General features: G+C 54.0%; 2 protein-coding genes across 12 annotated transcripts in view; both read right to left on the bottom strand.

Moving 5' to 3' along the window:
- Window positions 1-1,621: 1,621 nt before the first annotated feature.
- Window positions 1,622-11,664, bottom strand: CDH24 (cadherin 24). Of its 5 annotated transcripts, XM_017665181.3 has the most exons (14): window positions 11,520-11,664; window positions 9,697-9,997; window positions 9,213-9,507; window positions 8,919-9,038; window positions 8,679-8,846; window positions 8,315-8,502; window positions 8,033-8,134; window positions 7,690-7,943; window positions 6,573-6,709; window positions 4,171-4,292; window positions 3,979-4,090; window positions 3,518-3,766; window positions 1,942-2,955; window positions 1,622-1,849 (listed from the first exon to the last, which is right to left on the bottom strand). In XM_017665181.3, exons 2-13 carry the CDS (start codon window positions 9,895-9,897, stop codon window positions 2,456-2,458), a joined length of 2,448 nt encoding a protein of 815 aa, XP_017520670.2. In that variant the 5' UTR covers window positions 9,898-9,997; window positions 11,520-11,664; the 3' UTR covers window positions 1,622-1,849; window positions 1,942-2,455. The 5 variants fall into 5 exon arrangements, with proteins under 5 accessions (XP_017520670.2, XP_017520671.2, XP_017520673.2 ...); XM_017665182.3 differs by lacking the exon at window positions 8,033-8,134; XM_017665184.3 differs by lacking the exon at window positions 8,033-8,134 and having other exon boundaries at window positions 7,690-7,787.
- A 904-nt stretch (window positions 11,665-12,568) lies between these two features.
- ACIN1 (apoptotic chromatin condensation inducer 1) overlaps window positions 12,569-22,543 on the bottom strand; it is a 31,136-nt gene continuing 21,161 nt past the window's right edge. For 3 of the 7 annotated variants that reach the window (XM_017665120.3, XM_017665124.3, XM_017665125.3), the window contains 11 exons: window positions 21,586-21,727; window positions 18,077-18,119; window positions 17,070-17,203; window positions 16,821-16,973; window positions 16,152-16,293; window positions 15,656-15,801; window positions 15,146-15,253; window positions 14,898-15,005; window positions 14,333-14,657; window positions 14,138-14,238; window positions 12,569-13,502 (listed from right to left, as the gene is read on the bottom strand). In XM_017665120.3, the coding sequence (XP_017520609.1) occupies window positions 13,167-13,502; window positions 14,138-14,238; window positions 14,333-14,657; window positions 14,898-15,005; window positions 15,146-15,253; window positions 15,656-15,801; window positions 16,152-16,293; window positions 16,821-16,973; window positions 17,070-17,203; window positions 18,077-18,119; window positions 21,586-21,727 (1,738 nt within the window). In that variant the 3' untranslated portion in view covers window positions 12,569-13,166. Of the gene's footprint in view, window positions 13,503-14,137; window positions 14,239-14,332; window positions 14,762-14,897; window positions 15,006-15,145; window positions 15,254-15,655; window positions 15,802-16,151; window positions 16,294-16,820; window positions 16,974-17,069; window positions 17,204-18,076; window positions 18,120-21,585; window positions 21,728-22,543 lie in introns of those variants that run through there. The other 4 variants (XM_017665122.3, XM_017665121.3, XM_017665123.3 and 1 more) reach the window with 4 other exon arrangements.

Here is a 22,543-nt window from a genome sequence, read left to right as displayed (position 1 = left end):
TGGGAAGAAAGCCAGGCCTTTGTGAAAGCCACTTCTTTTTTGAGAAAAATGGTGGGAGCAGGGCTCACCACCCTGGTTCACTACTTCTGCATCTTTTTCTACCCCATCTTACAGCCCCTGGAGTGAAAAAGGCAGGGTGAGGGATGCTCAAGACTCCTTGTTTTCCCCTAACCCAGACAGAGAGGGTGGAACAGGAGAGAGCCCCCGTGCTTGTGGTCTCCTCCCATTCCTCTCCCCTACTCTTCCTTCCCTTTTCCTGGTCCTTCTCCTTCACTCCCTTTGACAAACTCTGTCCTTCCAGATGATGAGGTATTTGAGACCAGAGATAAGCCAAAGGGTCTTGTTGACAAGACTGCTTCCCTACCCTGTGTACTTTCCCTCTAAGTTAATGAGTCGAGGAGGATCTCAGGAAAGGGGTAGGGAGGGCTGGGAGACAGGCAAAGGCCGGCCTTCCACCGCAGTGTATCCCTCACTGCCTGGTGGTGGCCCAGGAGCCAGCCCCTCCTTTCTCCACTTATTCCTGAAGGCTGATGCAGAATCAGGGCAGGCCCAAAGGGGCATAGATTTCACCTGTCCTGCGTGAACTGGGAGACCTTGTCCCTCTGGCACTCTGCTTGGGGTGCTGCCTTCTTATGGTTCCTTCAGGGGACAGACAGCCTGCTTTTGGCACAGGCCTGTTTAGTTCCAGGCTCCAGCAGGTCCACTGACAACTCCAGCACTGGAGTGAGGGTCCTTGTTCTCTCACCACCTGGTTGCCCTAACCAAGCAGGTGTGGAAGGTGTGACAGGCCTCTTCCCATTGGAGGCGCTTTCCCTGATTGCCAGCACCCCACACCTGGAGGGGTGGGGCACAAGGACCTGTCCTGATTCACCTACTCAGGAGCCCTGCCTGAAGTCAGAAGGTGTGTGGGCTTATTCTGGTTGCTGGGTGGGTTCCTCCTGTGCTCAAGGAGTGCACAGGGAGAGATGCTGGCCACTCTGCTCAGCTCCCTCCCCAGTTGACTTTGAGCACCTTGAGAAGCCACCTCCCTGGTGCCTCTCCCTCCTTCTCTGTGCTCCCTGAAGAGTAAGATGAGGGACTAGGGAGAATTAAGGGTGGGGGCAGGGGGCCCAGATGGGACTGTGCCATCTCACCTGGCGCACCCTTCTCCACTTGGTAGCACAGGCCCCAGGAGGGACTGACTTGCCTCCTCTGCTGCTCCTATTCACATTTTTTTCCTAGCCTGGAACCCCTCTTCCTTTCTTCTTAGTCTTTCATCTCTCCTCCTCTTTTCAGTAGCTCTCACCCACACTTCTCCTTTCCACCCTCCCTTTTGGTCAATCCCCACATCTTAACTTCCTTGGACAGTCTGAGACTGAAAGGGAACCCAGAGAGCTGGTGGTGGGAGTGGGGATACAAGTCATTATCTCCTCCTAGCTTGATAGAGAGGGACTTGAAATAGACTGTCCCACAAAGGAGAAGGAATGAGCTGGAGGGCATAAGATGGGGCCTCTTCTCCCCCTCTTTGGCCCAGTGAAGCTCTATACAGAAACCTGAGTGCCAAACAGAAACAGGGCTCCAGAGTTACAAAATAAAGTGTTTGTTTATTATGAAATTAGAGATGGAGGCCCCTCCCCTTCCTCCCTCTTTCCCCTTGGGCAGCTTCTTCCCCCTCCTCCCCCCACCCCCGGGGCCTGGGGAGCACACAAGTCAAAGCCGAGAGCAGGGCTGACAGCTGGACAGAGCTCCAGGGAGGCAGCCCTGGGGGCTGGAGCTCTCACCCTGGGAGGTGGGATGGCTCCCCATCTCTGCCAGAGGCAGTGGAGCCAGGATGAGGCCATGAGTGATGGATGGAACCATGCGGGCAGGTCTGTAAAAGACAGGAGAATCTGGAGTTAGAGGTGGTGACTGGGGGAGAGCTTCAGGCCATCCCGTGCACCATTGTGGTCTAGGGGCACTGACCTGGGGCAGAACATCCCCTGCAGGAGGGTGGGCAGCAGTGGCTGGCAGTTTCTCTTGCTTTTGGGGATGGGCAACAGAAAAAAACAAAAAGCTCATCACAGGGACCCAGAGAAAATGCAGGCAGATGGGGGCAGGAGACAGACACAGAGCATGTGTGTGGGCAAGGGAGACAGAAGGCCTCTGTGAGAAATTTAGAATCAGGGAAACAAAAACAGAGCCACGAGAAAGTGGAAATCACAGTGAGAGAACAGAGATTCTGAGTCGGAGCCATATAACCCAGACCCAGACAGGCGAGAGTATTAGAGACAGAGATGCCTGGAGAGACACACACAGACAACTCAGGAGAAAGAAGGTAAGGGGGAGGTTGCCCAGCATAAGTTGGCAGGAAGGATGTAGGGACAGGAGGAGGCCTGGTGGCCCCCGGGCTGCTGCCGCCTGCTTGAATCCCTGGCCAGGTCACTCAGAGGGCCTGCATCGGCTGCCCCAACGTGGCGGGCAGGGCCAGGGCCGGCTCTCAGGGGGCTGGGGGCTCCTTGGCCCCATAGAGCTCGGCCAGGGTATGGAAGAGTGGCCCCCAGTCGTCCAGTGGTTCCGCGGGGCCAGGGCCGACGCCGGCCTCGCTGCAGGAGCCCAGGGAGCTGAGGGAGCCGCAGGAGGAGCCCCGGCCCTCGTAGCCGTACACCTGCACGGAGTCGTAGGGTGGCACACTGGGGTCATCATCCGCCTCATGGAGCCGCAGTGCTAGGAGCTGGGCCACGTCGGCAGGACCAGGTGGCCTGGGCTGGCGAGATGCCCTGGCCCGGGGCAGCACATCGAGGCGTGCAGGTGGACCTGGGGCCGGCAGGGCGGCCCCGTCGGGGTTCTGCAGGGCACTTATGTCGAAAGCCTCCGTGTCCTCTTCCCCGCCTCCCTCATCATCGTAGGTGATAATGTTCTCACGGACGTCTTCCTCCTCCAGCACCATCAGTGCTTCCTGCTTTTGCCGCCGCAGGGCCACGAAAAGCACCACTAGGGCTGCGGGATAGGCACAAACAGGCCGCTGAGCCGGTCGGGCCCGGAACAGGGCGGCCTGGTTCCACTCTGAACTGCAGGCAGACGGGTGTGGTGTCAGAGGAGGCAGTGTGGCCAAGGGGTGGCAAGTCCTCAGTCTGACATCTGGCAAACCTCATTTCACTTCACTGCTTACTTGCTGTGTGCCCATGGGACGTAGCTTAACTTTTCTGAACCTCTCTGTCCCTTAGACTGCTTGCGTGGAGAAGAGGGAAACTATTTACATCTTAGGGTTGTTGGAAGGTTTAAGTGAAATACCACAAGGGGATATACCATGAGTCACATGCGGCCCAGGTTCCCGGCTTAGTAAATAGTTTTTATGGCTGTTACTGTCATCATGGCTTGGTATGTCAGGGACATGACACCAGAGCTTTTCTCTCAGATGCATCAGGTGATGAGAAAATCCAGGCATGAGGGTTCCTTCAAGCTCTAGGCCAGATTTTCCCAATTCCAGAGGTCCTGACTCCTTTCCACACTACGTGTGTGTGTAGACCCCACATCTATGTCCCACTGTGGCCTGACTCACCAAGCAGGGTGCCCACACAGGTGACGATGGCAAGCAGGGCCCCGGTGCTGAGTCCAGTGGGTGAGAGCTGAGCCTCGGGCTGGCAGGATGCCACGGAGCCGTCAGGCCGGCAGCGGCACATGCTGATAGTCACCGTGGCAGTGCTGCTCAGGGGCGGCTGCCCCCAGTCCCACAGCTCAACAGGGACCAGGTAGGGGGCCTGGCGGGCTGGAGCAGGGCGAGAAGGCAGCAGCAGGTTTGCCGAGCCATCTGTGGGAGAGGGAAAGTGTTGGGGCATCTTCTGGGACACCTTCCCATGGACACACTTCCCATTTTGCAAAGAGCAAATGTACAAATCCACATCTACTTTCTGTTGGGTGGAGGGCCCAGATGGGTGGGCAGGGATCAGGCAGGCTGGACTGTGGGGTGGAGGAGGAGAGGAGGAGACATGGGCATGGGCATGGTTGTAGGAGGCCACCCACCTCGGTTGTCCTGGACAGTGAAGTTGGCATCGGGGCCCAGAGGACCCTGAAGGGAGATGCGACTACTATTGCCGACTTCATCTCTGTCCAGGGCCCAGATGACCTGAATTAGCTGGAAGGAAGAAGAGAGGCCTTGTATGGAGTGGGTTGCTGAAGGTCTTAAGGTCCCAACCCCTCTGCTCAGCGGCTCACCTGGCCAGGGGCTGCAGAATCACACACAAAGGTATCGTAGGGCTCTGCCAGCTGGGGAGCATTGTCATTCTCATCCAAGGTCTGGATGGCCACTTGCACATGGGAGGCCTGTGCGGAGCTGTCTGAAGCCAGAACATGAACACACACACCCCATACATGCACACACAACACATATATGGTAGGTGTTGATGCCACATGCAGCACATAGCATGCACATGTAATACACGATATATACATGCAGTATGCAAGCAGCAAGGTTGTGAAATGAATGGAACACCACCAAGTGCATGCAACATTCATGCAGTACCCAAGATATGTGCAGTATATACTCAGCAGGAAGGTAGTGCCCATGATATACATATACAATAACCCACATGGACACATGCACCGTAAATGAAAGGTAGGTAGAAGATGCGCACAGAAAATAGCCATGAAATATAAACACATTCATACCATGTAAAAAAATGCAACATACATGAAATGGATATTTGACATATACAGTGAATGTAGTACCACCCCCGACCCCAGAGCCAAGAATGCATTTTCATGCACAGTACCAGTGGGAGGACCCACACGCACATGAACACACATACACACACACATGCACACGCACACACGCCCCATCAGAGGTCTAGCAGGCTGTGGTGTAGCAATGTCACTTATAGTTGACCTTGGGGAGGGAGGAGCTGCATGATGCACAGGGTACAGAGCCAGGCCAGCCTGGGCACCACAGCCAGACTCAGGCTCCCTGTTCATCTGCCCCTTCATCAGGTGGCTCGCCACCATTACCCTGCCTCGCTTCTCACTAGGGTAATGGCTAATGCCATCCCAGAGAGAATGGAAACAGGAATCCCTGCCCACCTCACTGCTCATTGCTCCTAGGCTGAGCCTCTGGAAAAGTTGGGGGAGAGCTGGCTGGCCCTTGTCAAGGGGCTGAGGTCACAGCCTGGGCAGAGGAAGCTGAGTGGACTCCGAGCTAGGGCACCTGGGAGACCCCAGAGACAGGACAGGGCTAGGCCTATTCCTTCATTGAAGTAAGGGCCCAGGACCTGCTGGTTGATAGCAGGGTTTGGTGAGGAGCAGGAGGGCAAGAAGACAGTGAGGGGAACACACACACACACACACACACACACACACACACACACACACACACACACACACACATGGCTATGTATACACAGGCAGCTACAAACATACTTATATATACACACAGGGATATTCACATGGACAGACACACATGCACTGCCACATAACAGACAGCTCTCTGGACACAAAAACCCATACGCATACAATGCAACACCTAGGTGAAGCAGTGTGGTGGAGGAGGTAAATGCTCAGACTGCAGCGTGACTGGGTCTGCCAACTCCACTACCTAGTGTCTGTGTGACCTTGGGAAGTTAGTTGACTTGTCTTTGCCCGAGTCTTCATTTTAAAATGGGGAGATAATCATGCCTCCCTCATAAAGTTGTAGTGATGATTATGAATTAATCCATATTTTGTATTTAGAACAGTGCCTGATATGCAAGAAGTAACATTATTAATCTGTCTGTGAATACTCACGTACACAAAACAATATATACAAATAGCTACTTGTACCTATTACTACACACATCCAATTACACATGTGGGCAAATACTATAAATGTAATTCTACACACTCAACTATACACACATATATATCCAATTACAGATATATACTCATATATATATGTGTGTGTATATATATGGATTTTCCCCATACATGGAGTTACACACACACATAAGTAGACACACATATAGCTCTCCACTGACATGTCTAGGCATTTGTGTGCAGTGACAGTGCCCATACCCAAGACATAGCCAATGTAGGAGGCCCTGGGGTGTGCGCAGGTGCTGACAAGGGCAGTTCACAGAGAGGAGGGAGGTCACCCTGTGTCCATGGACCAGGGCTGCCCAGAGGCAGCCAGACCGTGCTACTGGTGACTGGTGACAGACAGGGCCATCACAGAGCTGGCTGCTCTCCCCCACATGGCCTCCCTGGAAGGGGCTGCTAGGGCCCCCCACAGAGGAGACGCCCAGCCTCGAGCTGGCCCTTGGCCTCAGCCTGCAGCAGAGTGGCCAGGGTGCAGGCTGGCCTCATTGGGGTCAGGAGCTATTTGAGGTTAGGTTTGTTTCCTGATTGGGGAAAGTCAGGTGTGGGGGCAAACCGAAGGTCAGCCCAACACTAGGGCAGAGCCACTGCACCCAGCCCAGGAGACCAGGAGGCCTGCCTGGTGGGGATGATGCAGGCTGGGGACCCAGCAGCTGTGCACTGGTGAGGGTATGTTGGCAGTGACTGCCCTTCCCACCCCATGCTCGGGAATAGCTGCTCTGTCGGGAAGCTGCTGCATTCTCCTGGGCCTGAGGGGGCCCAGGCCTCCTCACCAAGCTCTGTGGCCAGCACTGTGAGGTTGTGCCAGACACGAGCCTCGCGGTCCAGGGGCACTGCTGTGCGGATGGTGCCGTCTTCAGGCTCGATAGAGAAGCAGCGCTCTGGATCCGTGGGGGGGAGGATGGAGTATCTGGGAAAGATGGAGCTGAGCTGGGGGCTGATCTGGGGGGCAGGGTGCGAGCTCACTGCTGCTCCTCCCTCCCTCTGTTCACCTTGCTGGGCCTCATGACTCATCTGGGCAAAGGGCCGGAGCTTGTTGGGCGGAGCCTGCCCCATGCACCCAGAGCCATAATTCATGTTAGGGTCCCCTTAAAAGACAAATGTCCCTGGGAAGTCACCAACATTAAACAGCTGCCCTAAGACTCATGGGGACTGGGTTTCGTGGGGATGGGAAACAAGAGAGATGGGAAGGGGTGGAAGCAGGGATAAATGCTGCCTGTCTTTCAGGACTCTGGGCTCTGTTCTGGGGATCCAGGGACCTGTGTTGCAGCTGTGCTCTGCCTTAGACCAGCTGTATGACCTTGGGCAAATCATTTAACCTCTGCTTACTAAACTACAAAATGGGAATGACACCAGCACCTCCCTCAGTGCTGTGACAGGGATGCTGTGTGGACAGGTGGAAAGAGTGGCTCTTCTCGAGGCAGACAAATCTGGATTTGAATCTCAGCTCTATTACTGACTGTGTGACCTTGGGCAAGTTACTTACCCTCTCAGGGCCTTGCCTCTAAAACAACTGATGATGACAATGCCTACTTCACAGGGCTGTTGTGAGCCCCAAATGTTATCAAGTGGGTGAAATGGGAAGCACTGAGGGAGTAATAACAGTGGTAGCGATCAGTTGATCAATCGCATTACTCAGATGAGATGGTATCTGCTGGCACCACCACTGGGAGGTGCCACTATTATTCATGTGGAAGGATGGGTGGAGAGTTGAGGAGTGGTTAGCCAGGTCCTCTAGCCCTCCCCTGTCTCCCAGGCTGGCAGGCAGACAGACCTCTGCTAGGAGATGAGTGAGATTTATAGTAGAGGGGGCATGTCCTTGGGTGGGGAGAGCCTGCCACTAGGCTCCTTTCCCAGGCAGACCCTGGCCCAGCCCACACTCCAGCTCACCTGATGGGGCTGGCCGGGGAATCCAGGTCAGCAGCTGAGACCCGGCCCACCAGGGTCCCGGGAGCCTTGTTCTCAGGAACTGCCAGGTGGTAGGTAGTCTGTGTGAAGGCAGGTGGCTCTGGGGCATCCTGCACAGCCACACGCACGGAGGCCACATCTTTGAAAGGCCCTCGCCGCAGGTAGGCTGGGTCGATCAGCGTGTTGGTGGCCTCCACTCGGAAGGAGTAGGAGCGACAGCCCTCGAAGTCTAGGGGCTAGGGTGAAGGGCGATGGAGCAACTGATGTATGTGGAAACGAGTGCAGACCCAGGCTCCCAGGTGAGAAGCCCCTTTTCCACACATACCCAGTGCTTAGCCCTCCAGAGAGGAAAGGCAGGCACCAGAGAGGCAGTGGCCTTGGGGGTCGGGGTCGGTAACTCTAGGTCTACTGCCAGCTCCAAGTAGATCTGCGGCATGAAGGCTTGAGTCAGTCACTTCCCCATTCTGGAACCCAGGCCCTCATGTGAAAGATCTCTACACTCCAATACAGCAGACCTGAGTCTATTCTAGCCCAGTTAGAAGTGTGCCCTGTGTGGCAGGAGGCAGATATGAATGAGTCTGCAAATGTCAGCAGACAGGAGGCTAACCTTGCGGACTGTGAGTAGCCCATCTCGACCCTGGGAGTCTGTGCCGATGCTGAAGGTCTCGGACCCCTCCCCATCCAGGATGCTGTACGCCATGAGGGCATTGTCTCCCAGGTCTGGGTCCTGGGCCCTCAGCCGGCCAACCAGGGTGCCCGGCTCAGCCGTCTCTACCACGGAGAACTGGTACAGGCCTTGGGGGGTGGATGGAGGGGAGACTTTCTTAGAGAGGTCCCCAGTCCTCCTCCCTCTCCCAGCACTTCCTTCCCCAGGGGCCTGGCTGGGGGAGGGCTGGGGAGGGAAGGCATCTCCAGAGGTGGTAGGGGTGGCAAGGTCAAAGGATGGTTCAGCGGCAGCACTGGCTCCTTACTCTGAGGGAACTTGGGGGGGTTGTCATTGACATCGCTGAGGGTGACCGTCACTGTAGTGCTGCCCGACAGCCCCCCCATGTGGCCGCCCATGTCCTTGGCCTGAATCACCACCAAGAACTCCTCCTGTGTCTCCCGGTCCATGTTGGGGATGGCGGTGCGCACCACTCCTAGGGAGAGAGGACTGGTCAGGGGCACCTGTGCCCATGGCTGCCCCACAAGCTCCTGAGTTCTATCCTTACCAGTCTGGGGATCCACGGAGAAGAATGGCAGTCCATCCAGCACAGTGTACACCAGCTTGGCACTGTTCCCATAGCTGGGGTCATCAGCATCGTGAGCAGTCACCTGGATCACTGATGTCCCTGTGGGGGATCCCGGCACCCCACTCAGCAAGGGCAGGGCTGGGTGGGGAAGACCAGCAGATGAGGGGGCCTAGACAGGAGAGGGCTGAAATGAAAGAGGTGGGTTCTGGGACAGAAAGCAGAGAGGGAAGGAGGGGTGAGAGTGCTCCAGGGGATGGGACCTGGGAGGCTCACCAACATTGGACATTTCCGGCACTGTGGCATGGTAGGGCCCGAGGGGAAAGATGGGTGGATTGTCGTTGATGTCCTGCACCTTGATGATGAACTCTGATGGGGGCTCGAGAGGCCGGTTGGAGGCTCGGTCCACAGCTTGGGCCAGTAGCACATACTGTGCCTTCTCCTCCCGGTCAAGGCTCTTGGTGACATGGATATTGCCTGTGGCCTCATCGATCACAAATACGGTGCCTGCCCCCTCCCCGGTCAGCAGGTACTTGGTGCGGCCCTCGCCCCTATCCACATCTGAGTGAAGCTGTAGGAGTCAGGGAAAAATGGGGGTGCATTCCAAGCAGAGGGACAGAAGGTTGAAGAATCTAAGTCTTGGATTGGGTGGAGCGTGGGAGTCCTGAGCGACCAAGGTCACTGCAGAAGTGACGAAGTTGCAGGGCAGGGCCTAAGGGCCTCAAGAGTCAGGGTAGACATGGGAGGGGTTGCTCCTTACCTTACCAATAAGGACAGGCTCTGGACCGGCATATTCTTCAATGACAAAGAACTGGTTCCAGACCCAGCTCCTTCGATTCCGCAGCAGTGCTGGTCCTGGGCCCCCTCGGGACCCTGCCCAGGCCCGGGCTGGGGCTACTAGGCACACCATGCAGCCCCAGCCACCCAGCCAGGCCAGCAGGAGCCTCACCAGGCCCCACATGTTTGGGCTCCAGCCAGGGAGTTCACTGCCCCTGGGTGCTGAGACATGAGCTGGCTGGGCAGGGGGGCCGATGCATTGGGTCTACCCCATGGATCCACACCTGCAAGACAGGTAGTTGTTCACACTAAAGGAAACCCCTATTTCTTCCCCCACCAAAGTTAAATGCTGAAGCTGAGACCTCCAAGGAACCAGATACCCCACTGCCTAGTACCCAGACTAAGGCAGAGCGGACAGTCTGATCCTTCCTTCTATCCAGGCTCTGCCTGTATTCACCTCCAGCCCTTCAAGCTGATAAATCTCCAGCCAGTCAACTCTGAGTGGAGAAGCTGGGGAAATGAGAGGCCATGCTGGGAGGGTTTGGAACCCCAAACCTGGCCCCTGTCCTCCCTAGTTGGGCATAAAGCCAGAGGGCTGGAGGAGATGGGGGCTATCAGGAAAAGGGCTTCAAACCCAGAGGCTGGGATTCATGGAGGTGTGGTCTCGGTATCTTGGGTCAGGCTGAGAGATGACATAGAGTGTAGCTAAAACAGGGTGGAGACCCTATGTAAGTCCCTCCTCCATGGGGAACCCCACCTCCCCAGAACTGGCCCCCAGCCTGTACTGCCAGCTGAAGTCCTTGAAGGGGCCTGGCCATGAGGCAGATTGGGGGACCAGAGTTGAAAGAAGAGGGGGTAGAGTTGGGGACAGGGCCAGGAGACTGGAGGGGGGGCAGAGGCAAATCCAGAGACTAGAGACAATATGACAGAGAGTGAGACCAACACCCACAGACTGTCCGGCAGAGACATAGACAGAAAGGCAGCAAGAGACAGAAGGAAAGAGACTAAATGAAGCAGGCTGGGTGTCTGAAAGGCACACAGAAGTCATAGGTTCCAGGTTTGGGAATGGGTGGGCGGGGAGCAGGGGGCTTTCTCAGCAGGTGTGATGGGCAGGCAGAGGCAGCCCTCAGCTGCGGGCTGAGACCGGAACTTCTTTCTGGGAGAGGGGGCAGCCAGGAGCGGCTGCGGGAAGGGAGCGAGAGAGAAGATACTGCCTGCTGCTGTCTCCTCCCTCTCCTCCTAGGGGGGACGTTCAGGTAGCTGTGGCTACCGCCCCTCCTCCTCCAGAGCAGACACACACCTGACAGTCCTTTCCCTCCCGAGGGAAGAGGGAAGCCGGAGGGGCGCCGGGGACAGAGAGGGAGGCGGGACTGAGCGAAGAAAAGGGATAGAGGAGTGGGAAACCGGATAGCGGGAAGGGAATAGGAGAGGCGAGGGGAGGCATAGGGGACGGAAAGGAGAGCGCGAAAAGGAAGAGAGAAAGACAGGAAAGGAAAGAAAGGTAGAGGAAGGAAAAGGCAAAGACGAAGAGGAGATGGAGAAAGACCGAGCAGGAGAGAGAGGGAAGGGGCAGAGGAGGCAAACAGGAAGACAGGAGGCAGGGTGAAGAGAAATCAAGGGGGAGGAAAATGGGAAAAGAGGGAGAGATGTGAAGCAAGAAGGGAAAGAGGTGGAGCGCGGGAGAAGGGAGCCGGCAGTGGGCTCCCAGCCGCGGAGCGCACGGCTCTGAAGACAACCGCAGGCTGCGGGCCCCCCGCTGCCCCTCCGCCGATTCCCCACCCGGGGCTCCAGGGCAGGCGCTCTTACCTGGCAGTGCCGAGGAGCGCAGCCCCGCGGTGAGCGTCCCCACCCGCCCCAGTCGCTGGGTCCCGGGGGCGCAGCCCCAAGCCGATCGGAGCGGGAGCCGCGGCTCCGCTGCAGGTCTGAGCGGCCCCGGAGAGAACAAGGGAGCGAGACGGAGGGGGCGGGGGAATGAGGCTCCGCCTGCGGAGGAGCGAGCCGGCTCCGCGCCGCGCGGGAGAGAGCCCAGCCTCCGACCCTCCCCGGTCAGCCCGGGCCCGCGCGGCGGGGGCGGGGACGGCGCCTGGCGCCCGCCCCCTCGGAGCTGCCGGGCTGCCGGGCGCATACAGATGCGGCGCTCCTCCTGGGTCAGTCCTGCAGCGCCCGGCGGGAAAGCCGGGCGGGAGAACGTTCGGGCCACGGCGCCAGGACATTTCCAAGAGCTGGCAGGGCAGGGAGGGTGCACCCTGGAACGCGAAGCGGCCCACACGCCCTCCTGCAGCGGGGCGAAGGGCTAGCGCGCGGTGAGACTGGGATTTAGGAGTCTGTTGCAGAGGCCCCGTTCCTCCCTCCCTGGACCTGCCTTTGGGCGGCTGTGGACCCCGACCCAAGGCGGCGGCATTTCAGGAGCCCGTGCAGGGCACGATAGCTGGCGGTCGGGGGTGAGCAACACGGCAGAAGGGTTCAGGGAGTCTGCGGGCCGGGCCCAGGGACAGGTCAGGGACCGAGGCATCAGAGGCGTGAGAGGACAGAGGTAGGGAGTCTACTGAGTGAACGGCTGCCGCCCCCTGGTGGCAGCCGTGGGAGGCACGTTGAGGGTGGCGAGCAGGTGACCAAATACATGGAGCTCAGGACTGGGAACCTGGAAAGACCCTTTTTCCACCGTCTTTCCCTCGTAGTCCAGTGAAGAGCCATAGTAGTGGTGTGGTTAGAGCCAAGGTATAGAGTAGAGGGTGGGCCTAGGAAGCGGCAGTAGGCCTGTGTGGAACGAAGCAATGCTGGCTCCATGCTACAGCCATCCACTTCAATTAGGCTCTCACCCAGGCCCTGACCAAGGATAGCCACTCACACACCAGTTAAAACTAAGTCAGATTTTTATTATTTTCCATAGACCACATCATTTAATAATAAAAAAAATAAAAATAAAAATTGAACAGAAGGAAAAGGTGGATATAAAGTGGAACCGGTGGGCAGGAGGCAGGGCTGCAGGAAGAGACTGGGAACTGCAGGGGCCCTGGGACTCAGGAGGAGATGCTGATTCAGCTCATAGGTGACCCAGTCCTGGCCCCAGCTGTTCCCATTCGGGCATTTAGAGTAAGTACCCAAAGGAGGTGAGCATGATGGAGGAAAAATGAAAGCGGTTTGGGCTCCTTGCTGTTCCCCAGCTCTGGGCCAACCATCCTCCTCACCTACCTCTTCCCTCTCACAGACTTAATGGGAAATGAGAGGGAGGAGAGGGTTAAGTCCCAAGAGATAGGCTATGGAGGGTGGGCAGGCAGGGGAAAGACGGCCACTGTTCCAATACAGGGACAAGTGGCAACCCTATTTCAGCACTGGGCAAATGGTGTGACACCCTGGTTTCAGGGTTGTGGAGATTGTATCTATCCCCTGTGGCCTTGAACCCCCTGGGAACAGGGTGGCTGATGCCTGCAGTTCTCCCTAGTGTTTTCCCAGCTAGCGGCGCCCACCCCGGTCCCTCACAGGTGTGCTCCGACTCCGGCTCCTGCTGTGGCGCTTGGTGTCTCTGCGGTCCCTCTCCCTGCCTCGTTCCCGGTCCCTTTCCCTATCCCTATCTCGATCCCCTCTGTCTGCTCTGTCTCGCTCCCTCTCCCTCTCCCTCTCCCTGTCCCGCTCCCGGCTATGCTCCCGACGTTTCTCCCGCTCTAGCTGGCGGTTGCGTTCACGCTCTGCTTCCTTCTCCCGCTCCTTCTGCTCTTCTTCTTCTTGCTCCTTTCGCCGCTTCTCCCGCTCCTTGGCCCGCTCAGCCCGCTCCGCCTCCTTCTGAACAATCTGTAGTAGGCAGGGAAGGTAGCAGACAGAGACCTCAGCCCTGCTTACATCAGTCCTGCACTGTCGATCTGCACCTGGACTCCACTCTTCTAACTCAGGGTGTCAGCTTTGCTGTTAAGGCAATCACATCTGTCCTTGCCGCAAAGCCCCAGTCCCTCCAGGTTTTCACTGTTGAGACCTCCAACAGGTAGTGGCACCATCCAAGCCTGGCATCTATTTCCTGAGCTACCCAGATATGGACACATCTTTTCTCTTTAGTTGAGTAATCATAAGCCTAAACTTCCCAAAAGGCCCATTGCCGAGAACTTAAATTTCAAGCCAAAAACTCAAAATTAAAAAGCAGAGAAAGAGTTTATAAAACATGGATTTCTCAGCTAACTGAAATCGATCTCCATTATGTGTGGTTGACACAGTCAGCTCCTAGGTTACACAAACAGCTCCTGTCTGTGCCTATCTTCACCGTCCTAGGTCTGGCTTCTCTACCATATGCTTGTCAACTGGTTCTTAACACTGCCTCCTGTGATGCTTAGTGTCTTCACTCACTGTCCGAAGCCAAAACCTGGGCCTACTCACTTTCCCCCTACAGTGCCCCAAGCCTGGACCCAGCTGAGCAGGGCAGGAAGGCAAGAACTCACCTGGCTGTCAGTCAGTGGCAGCCAATAGATGCAGGGAGCGGCCTTGGTCTTCCGGAAAAGGTCATCTAGCAGCTTGGCAGGTGGTTCCTCCTGAGCTTTCTCTGAGGTGGAAGAAGTCAGTCAGGCTTGATGCATAAAAGACACTGTGTCCCTTTCCCCCTTACTAGTGGGTACGTGTGCCCCACAGCTAAGTACCTTTCTTCTCACTCTTCTTTTCTTTAGACTTCGCACGTTCCTTGCGGCGGCGGTCACGGGACCGTGATCGGGAACGGGGCCCTTCTCGAACTTTGTCCCGATCCCATTCACGCTCTGATCGAGTTCGCTCCCGCCGCTCCATTTCCCGTTCCCGCTCTGCCCACTGTTCCCGCACCGCCCGCTCCTGCTCCCGCTGCTCTGCCCTGGGGTGCTGTGGTGGTTGGGCTGGGGGTGGGGGCGGGGGGTGCAAGGGCCGTGGTACCCCCTGCTCCTCTGTCTTAGTTTCAGAGGGACGGTCCACCAAGAGGCCCCGGTGATAATCCAGCTGTGGGTAGAGGAGGGACAAGGACAGTCAGGATAGAGATGATATCACTCCCACTGAGGAGCCCAAGTACCAGGGCACAGAGACTTCAGAGCCCCATGGTCCAACTAAAGGAACCGAAGAGGAGGGAGGAGAGGGAGAAGGCATCTCAGTAACTGCAGGTTTGGCCAGGATCTCAGCTGGAATCTAGCAGATAGTGGCCTCCCCTGCCCCTACCCTCCTGTCTTTCCCTAGGTTTCTTACCTCCTCTTGCTCAGCATAATCAGCACAAAGGAATTTGGGATTGGACTGGGGCCATTTGACACCATGTAGAGCTGTGCGGGTGGCGACTGCTTCCTCTACCGTCGAGTACTGGTGGAGGAAGGGAGAAGGCAGAGGGTCACAACAGGCCTTCAATCCCTCCCACTTGCCAATATGCCCTTAAATCTGCCCACATTGGTCACAAAAGGAAATAAATGCCATAGCCTAGAGAATCAGCTTCTTCCCCTCACCGTTACAAAGCAGTGAGATTTGATCTTATCGATCCAGAAGGCTTCTTCCACCAGAGTTCCTGTACGACCCAACAATTCCTTCAGCTGGCCTAAAGTGAAGGGACGAACCTGTCAATGAAAATGGAGTTTTAGGGTCTTGAGGAAGGCAAGAATACTGCTCACATAACAAGTCTTAAGATTTCCCAAGCTGCTGGCACAGGAGTATGGCTTCCAAGTTTGAGTGAGAGGTTATAGGGCAGAGGTTAGAAACCCTCTTGTAGGAATGTGAGAAGAGCGGCAACACTGAGACATCCTGTCCCAGGTTCTCTGCAAATCCTCAAGATGGCCGGCCCTGCAGGGTGATGCTTTTTTCTCCAACTTTTCAGATGAGACAGGTTGTGAGGTAACATGACTCACTCAGAGTCAATGAGTAAGTGCATGGCAGGTCTAGGAGTTAAACCTAAGCAGCATGAGTCCAAAGCTCAGACTCCTAATCACTGAACAAAGCTGCACTGTGGAGTAGTGACTTACCAAGTTGGAGATGTGGACGATGTTACTGATCTTGCCCCGGGGTGGGGACGGCACCTGAGCAGTTCGGACTGGGTCATCAATTGTAATGGAAACTCCAGACTTCTGCTGGCTAATGGAACGTCGAGTTAAGGTATCTCCTAAAGTCACTATCAATGAGAGGACACAAATGGTTTTCAGTAGGGAGCAATGCTGGCTCTTTCGCCTCTCATGTCTGACTCTTATTTCCTATCAAGCATGACCCCTCCATCTAATTATGCTGAGCATGTAGAATGTGACAGCACTGTCTAGGCCAGTCTCCTCACTGTGGAGAGTCAAGGTTGAGCAGATGTGGATCTAGCCCTCAAACAGCTTAATAACTAGGAGAGGGGATGTAGGACAGACATGTAAAATACTGTAATACAAGATAGAAAACATTAAATGCTCTAGAAGAGGTCCAAAAAAGGGCCCTGGGAAATCAAGGAGCTGTGTTATGCTTCACTCCTAACACTTCACCCACCTTTCTTTACTTCATGCTCCACAGGTGGGGGCAAGGCCACCTCTACTGAAACCTGGGAAGGCCTAGGGGCTTCTGCTTCAGGCTCCTTCTCTTCTTCCTCTTCTTCCCTCTGCCCATTCTCCTGTCCCTCTGCAGGGACCACCTGTAAGGTATCAGATAACAGAGGGCTTCTTAAACACCAAACTGAAAACATTCTTTTCAGCTTCTGCTTTCCTGAAAGAGAGTGGTATACTCAACCTACTATGTTCCTTCTACTGGAAGGGGATTTCACTATTAAGGTCACCTCTACCAGACCCTGGGACTGATAATGCCTTAACTCCGCTATGAGGAAAACTATGGCAGGAGTCAGCTAATGTTTTCTGTATAGAGAAAGAAAATAAGTATTTTAGGCCTTGTGAGCCATACAGTTTGCTTCACTATTCAGTTCTGACATTAAAGCACTTAAACAGCCCAACCGCAGTGAAGAGACTGGTGTGGCTGTGCTCTAATACACTATTTATTACAGGCAAAGCTTGGATGTGGTCATCTGCTGATGCACTGAAGGGCCATTCAACCCAACCCTCTGCACAGATGGGAGAGTTCCCTTCTACAAGGCCACCACAGTTCCTCCCTCAGTTGCCTGCTGTGTGCCCACTGCTCCCTTCCCTGACACGGGTGCAGAAGCCTCACCTGAGTGACAGTCCGGCATATTTTCAGTCCCTTGTCATGGGTCCCATCATCACCATTACGCTCTGTCTCATCCTCAGAGATGCGGGAGTCATCAGCATGAAGATCCACAACCGCCTCCTGCCCCGCCAGGGGTTTGATGTCGGGGATGAGGCTCTGGGACACAGATACCCCCCACCCCGTTACACTGGGCCCGTGTCTACTCCCACCTCAGCATGTCTCATCCTCCCTTCCCCAGCATCTCCACCTCACCTTGAGTGACTCAGTGGTGATACTGATGGAGGGTTTCTTCTGTGTGGTGGCTGTGCTGGCTCCCCAACGCCGCTTCCGACCAGGTTGGCCTCCCTCTGTGTCACTGTTTCCAGCTGGCACCCCCTTGGTTGCTGCTGTCCCCAAGAAATACGACCCAATGGTTAGTCAGTCTCAGGCCCTCTTCTGGGTCACAAAACACTCACAGATGGACATGGACTATTATTTTAATAAAAGGTTAACTTAAGAAAACTACCTGGGGAAACCATGCCTCAGAGTGAGCAAGAAAAGAACTGGAGTCATTTCCTGACAGATGAAAACTACTGATCTCTGGAGCAACAAGGGAGGGGCAACTAGGTTGGTGAGCAGTTCAGACTCTTAGTGGTAGAAATATCTCAAGTACTGGGGAAGACACACTGAGAAGTACATGGAGATACAGAAAAAACAAGGCTGTGTGATATCTGAAGTAAAGCTAATATAAGATCATGATGCGATCTGGTCATGCTTTAGGTTAATTTTCACAGTACAGAGTGGCATTTAAGTTATGAACATCTATCACTTTCGTTAATTAGAAATTGTGAAAATGTTAAAAATGTTACTGTTTGAGGTGTGGGGCACTCTCATTTTCTCAGATGCTCTCTTAGAATAAAGCACAAACTGGTAAGCATTATACAGCAGTCCCTCATACCCACTCCTGGTTCTGAGGGTTCAGATATCTGAAAGAATAAACACATGTAGGACTAGATAGGAAATGATAAGACATCTCAGTGTATCTCATTAGAGTTAAGAAAGAAATGTGACTGGGGAAAAATGGCAGGGATTTTCAAAAGTTTTACATTTCAAAATGGAACCTTATGTACACCAAGATGTAGATTTGCTGGGTGGAGGTGGTGGGGTGGGGATGGAGGTGACCCAAGAATGCCACCAAGAGAGAATGGGAGTCTATTTCTCAGTGAACTCTGACTTTTAGGTATTCCCCGTTTTTATCAAGGATTTGGGGCTAGACTTACAGACAACGGAGATCTTCCTCTTGAATGATTTGGGCAGCGAGCTCTGTATAGAGAAGAAAAGGGGGAAAAAAAAAGAGAAAGAGACACACCCCACAGAGAGGGGGGAAGGAGGTTAGATGGGATAGTCTTAGCATAGCTTCCAAAGACACAGAGAAGAGAGACACAGAGACAGACAGAGACCAAAACAGAAGCGGCAAACGGCAAAAACGAAGCAGAATCAATGCAAGTTAGAGAAAAAAATAAAACCAAACATCACAGCAGGGAAAAGTCATCTAGGCCATACCACACCTGTGTATTAGCTTAACCAGAAATAAGCCAGCAAAGAAAACTCAGCAGCCTCCCAGCCTCTGAAAGGCATCAGTCATGTGCTCTCTCTCCCACTGTCTCTACAGGTTGAGGACACAAGGTCCAACAAGCTGTGTCCAGAACCAGACTATCTAGTCTTCCTGCATCTTCCTCGTTAACTCGAGGAGACACGAGGAAACAAGGAAAACCAATTCTGGGATTGCAACTGCAATGAGGTAACCCTCCTCCATTTCTCAATGTCCAGCCCTACATCCATGGACAGTGGCTTTGAGTCGCTAGGGCAGTTGACTGTCCAGACTGCCTAGACCCCCCACCACAACATGAAGAAGGGCAGCACCAGACGCACTGGAGATGAGGCTACTGAGCCAAGTGCCAGCAGAAAGACTTTAAAGGTGCTTTCGGTTAAAAAAAAAAGTTTTTCTTTAGGGCAGACTATCCTTAGGGAGTCTCCGACCTTCCAAGCACTGTTTGGAGATCTAGCAGAGCCTTACTGTTTCCTCTCCAACCAGGGCTTAAGCCTTAGGGGCTCTGCCAAGGACCAGAAACTTTCGAACTTGCTTTCAAGCAAGTTTCTACCCCAAATACTCAGTGGGAGAAAGACTATAAACAAAGCAAAAAAAGAGAAAGAAAAGGGAAATAGAATATTTTTAGATTCAGGTGCTTATTTCTGGGAAAACTAAGACCTACCACCCTTCTAAAGGGTAGGACAGGACCCTCTTCATGAAATCCCTCTCCCCCATCCACCCCCCAACCCCGCCCCGATTGTATCATCTAACCAAGTCTCCTTGGTCTCTGTTAAGGGCTAGCCTGACCCCTAGCCAGGCTGCTCTTGATGGGTAAGTTAGTGAGAAAAAAAAAGGTCTTAATTAAAACATTAAAAACATGAACCAAACAAATAAATCCAATAAAGAAATCAGAAATATAAAGATAAGGAAAAAAATTAAAAGATTTAAAAAAAAGGAAAAGAAGAAGAAAATAAAGAAATAAACTAGGAATATGACAAATGTTCCAGGTACCATCTCACACCTGGGATCTTCAGTTCAGCCAATCGCACCTCACTGTGTACTGTATCTAGTCAACCGCCGGTCCAATCAGAATGAGCCCTCCCTGCTAGGCGCTGTGCAATTGGTGGGGGGTTGGGTTGGCAAAAAAGGTGGGCGCACGGCGTGGTAGTCAGCGCGGCACTGCTAGAGTCCTCCCAGGGGCGCAGGGGGGGCGGGAGGGAAACGTGTGAGGGGACGCTGCCCAGTTTCCATGATGTCAAGACAGTTCACTGGCGGTGGCCAGGCTCAGCGAGGGGTACAGGGGAAAAGGGGCAGAGACATCAGTCCCAGCCCTGTAGGGGCATCATCTTGCAGTCCCTGATGAGACGGCCTGTGAGTAGCAGGAATGGTCCTGGCCTTTCATCGTGAGAGTCAGGCAGGACCCTATGTCCACCAGTGGCAAGCTGCAACAATACCACCACCCAATACTTGGAATCCAGATGATGACTCCAGAACCCCTTTCTCCTCTGCCTGTAACTGGGGAGGGGGTCCTCTCACCGAGTGGGATCATGGAGCCTCTGATGAAGGTGGCCTGGGGGTAGGTGGAGAGCCCCAGGACCTGGCACACATTCAGCAGCAAGGTCAGAACACTTTTCTTCTTAGAGTTGTGTGTGGCATCTCCTCAGGGACTCCAGCTGAGACAGTGTTCCAGGCAGGTGGATGGATGAGTCCCTGCCTCCAGGGATGGAGGAGAAGTTGGAGCAACCAACATGCTGTCCTTTACCATGGACAACAGGGACCAAAGGAAAGTCCATCTGATGAGCAAGTGGTGATACATGGTCTGGCCTGTCATCAGCATTAAATCCCTGGGCTCAGACCCTAGACTTCTCTGTAGGGTTCTTAGTCGTCACAGCTTAAGCAGAGAGCCCCACTCGGTACTCCACAGCATGGCACTGTGATCACAAACACTGACTCTTTAGGAGATCTTGGTGCCCTATACAGGGATCCCAACAGTCTGTAGCAAACAAGGCGACCCACAGTCCTCAAAAGGGTAAGGGCATGTGGGCAGGCGCCCCAGCACTGACACAAGCTCTTCTTGGGGTGTCCCAAATAGGGAGATGATGCAAGTCCACCCCTTTCCAAATGCTTTTTGCTTTTTCAATACAAGTCTCTCCAGAACAGTGCTCTTCTTGGCCCCCTGATGTAAGCAAGGCAGGGAGGCAAAAGAGGGCCCATCACAGGATCCCATATACATGCCCCCCTCTGGCCAAGACACCTGGATAGCAGACTCGGCTCTGATTGGGCAGCTCAGTAGCAGCGGGTGGGTCCAGAGGAAGAGGCGGCATCAGCGATTGGCCAGTTGGGCAGGGTTATATTTTACGGGCGGATTACCGTACATGAGGTACTTGGACAAAGTTTTACGGGGAAGAAGGACCTTGTAATAAATAATATTCTGCACATCAAATCACTTTCACCGGCCCCCACCCCCGCAACACACACCAAAGAAAGGCTACACACGCAACAGTCCCTCCCACCCTGTTGCCCTACTCTCAAACCCAGCTAAATTCTTCCTCTTCCCTTAGGAGCCAAGAAGACTTCGCTGGCTCTGATGGGAGGAGCCCCCTGAATTGGGCACAGGACACAAGATCACATATATGCCACAAAAGGAGGTAGAGGGGTCACAGAAATGGAGAAGGGCACTTCACATAACCCCCTCAGATGCTGGCTTCTAAGTAGCTACATCTCTGCAATGAGACCACTGGGGGGCAGATGAGGAGCAAAAATTCCTCAGCATGGCTGGTAGCTGAGAACCAAGAAAGCCCACTAGATGGCGTTGAGCTCCAACAGGTTTTTAAAAAGGAGGGAAAGCTTAAAGAGTTACCAACAGGAAGAAGCTCCAGAAGGTGGCAGGGAAAGCTGAACCTGGGTTTTAAGTTAAAGGGACATTAACTGACTTTCCTGCTAGTTAAACTTCAGAGAAATCCTGACTGCACTACTTCCCCAAAAAGGAAAGAGAAATGAAAAGAGCCCTGTCCCCATCACAAGGGGTCTCCCTTGCTAAACCAGCGAATTCTCTCATGGCCTTATCCTGATCCTAGTCTCTGCCTAGTCCCTTCCTTAAGCTATCCCACTGCTTTAAGAGGGATCACCAGAGTGATCAACTCTTTCCCCTAGGTTCACTCCTGCCCACCCACCCCAACTGGTGGCTTGCATATTTACCTCTTTTTTCTCCTCGTCCTCAGCATTGCCCTCTGGGCGGTCATCATTGCTGACTTGGTCTGCAATAGGCACGGGGAGCTCTGGAACCTCATTTTCAGGTCTGTGTTCACTTGTATCCATGGTCACTTCCTCCTTCTTCTCACTGACAGTATGGGGAGAGGTTAGGGGGGAAGGGAAGAACCAAGGGGAAGAAAGAGCAAGACGTTAGATTTGGGGTTAGGAAACCCCCATGCCTCATCACTTGGGTGGGATTGGGATGGCTGCTTTGCATATCAGACCCTACAGGAATGGTGAGAAACTGTTTTTCCCTGGGGAAAGAGCAGAGATTACAGCAGCCACATTCACCCACTGCCCAGATGGGATAAAGCTGTGATGGGTGGGGTCAGGACTCCAAGTTTTCTTAGGTAATTCATCTTATATGAACAGGAGAAACATGGCCCTCTGAAAACAGAATCTTGAAAGTGGCTGGGATTTACCCATAATCCTGTAGCTTTCCTACCCTTGGCCACAGGCACCTTTATTTAACAAAATTGCATGACTAACTATGGGAAGCCTGGTTCTTTAAAGACAGGAAAGAATGGCCCTGGATGTGGCAAATGATCCTAACCTTGTGTTTAATCAACTGCTTGGTAAGTAAAAGCCTACTGACCCACAGGGTCTGAAAACACCAGGAACAGAGAAACAGTGGGGCCTTGGGAGCTGCAGGGAAAGTAGGGCTGGTGAGAGTTCAAGCTTCAACAAGGACCCTCTCTCATACAAAAGGAAAAACTAAAACTGCCAGTGAGAGTTTGAAAGCTCAAGAGAAGAATCCAGCCACTTTTACCTGCTCAGAGGTGTAGAAATTGTTCTTACATTCGGCTTTCACCCAGTTTCTCCCTCTCCCTTATTCCAACTTCCAAGAGATAAAGAGAGCAGGCCTCCCAGTCAGGACACACCCTCCCCCACACAATCCCTAAAC

Source organism: Manis javanica, chromosome 8, assembly GCF_040802235.1.
Source record: "Manis javanica isolate MJ-LG chromosome 8, MJ_LKY, whole genome shotgun sequence".
NCBI classification, from domain to species: Eukaryota; Metazoa; Chordata; class Mammalia; order Pholidota; family Manidae; genus Manis; species Manis javanica.
The sequence above is the reverse complement of the archived record's forward strand: the minus strand, read 5'-3'. Positions and strand labels throughout refer to the sequence as shown.

Coding starts and splice junctions, on each gene's coding strand:
- CDH24 (XM_017665181.3), bottom strand. CDS start 9,897: ATGTGGGGCCTGGTGAGGCTCCTGCTGGCCTGGCTGGGTGGCTGGGGC. Junction 6,710..7,689: donor TCCCCGGCCAGCCCCATCAG/GTGAGCTGGAGT, acceptor CATCTTTCCCAG/ATACTCCATCCTCCCCCCCA. Junction 2,956..3,517: donor CTGTGTGGGCACCCTGCTTG/GTGAGTCAGGCC, acceptor CCTATCCCGCAG/CCCTAGTGGTGCTTTTCGTG.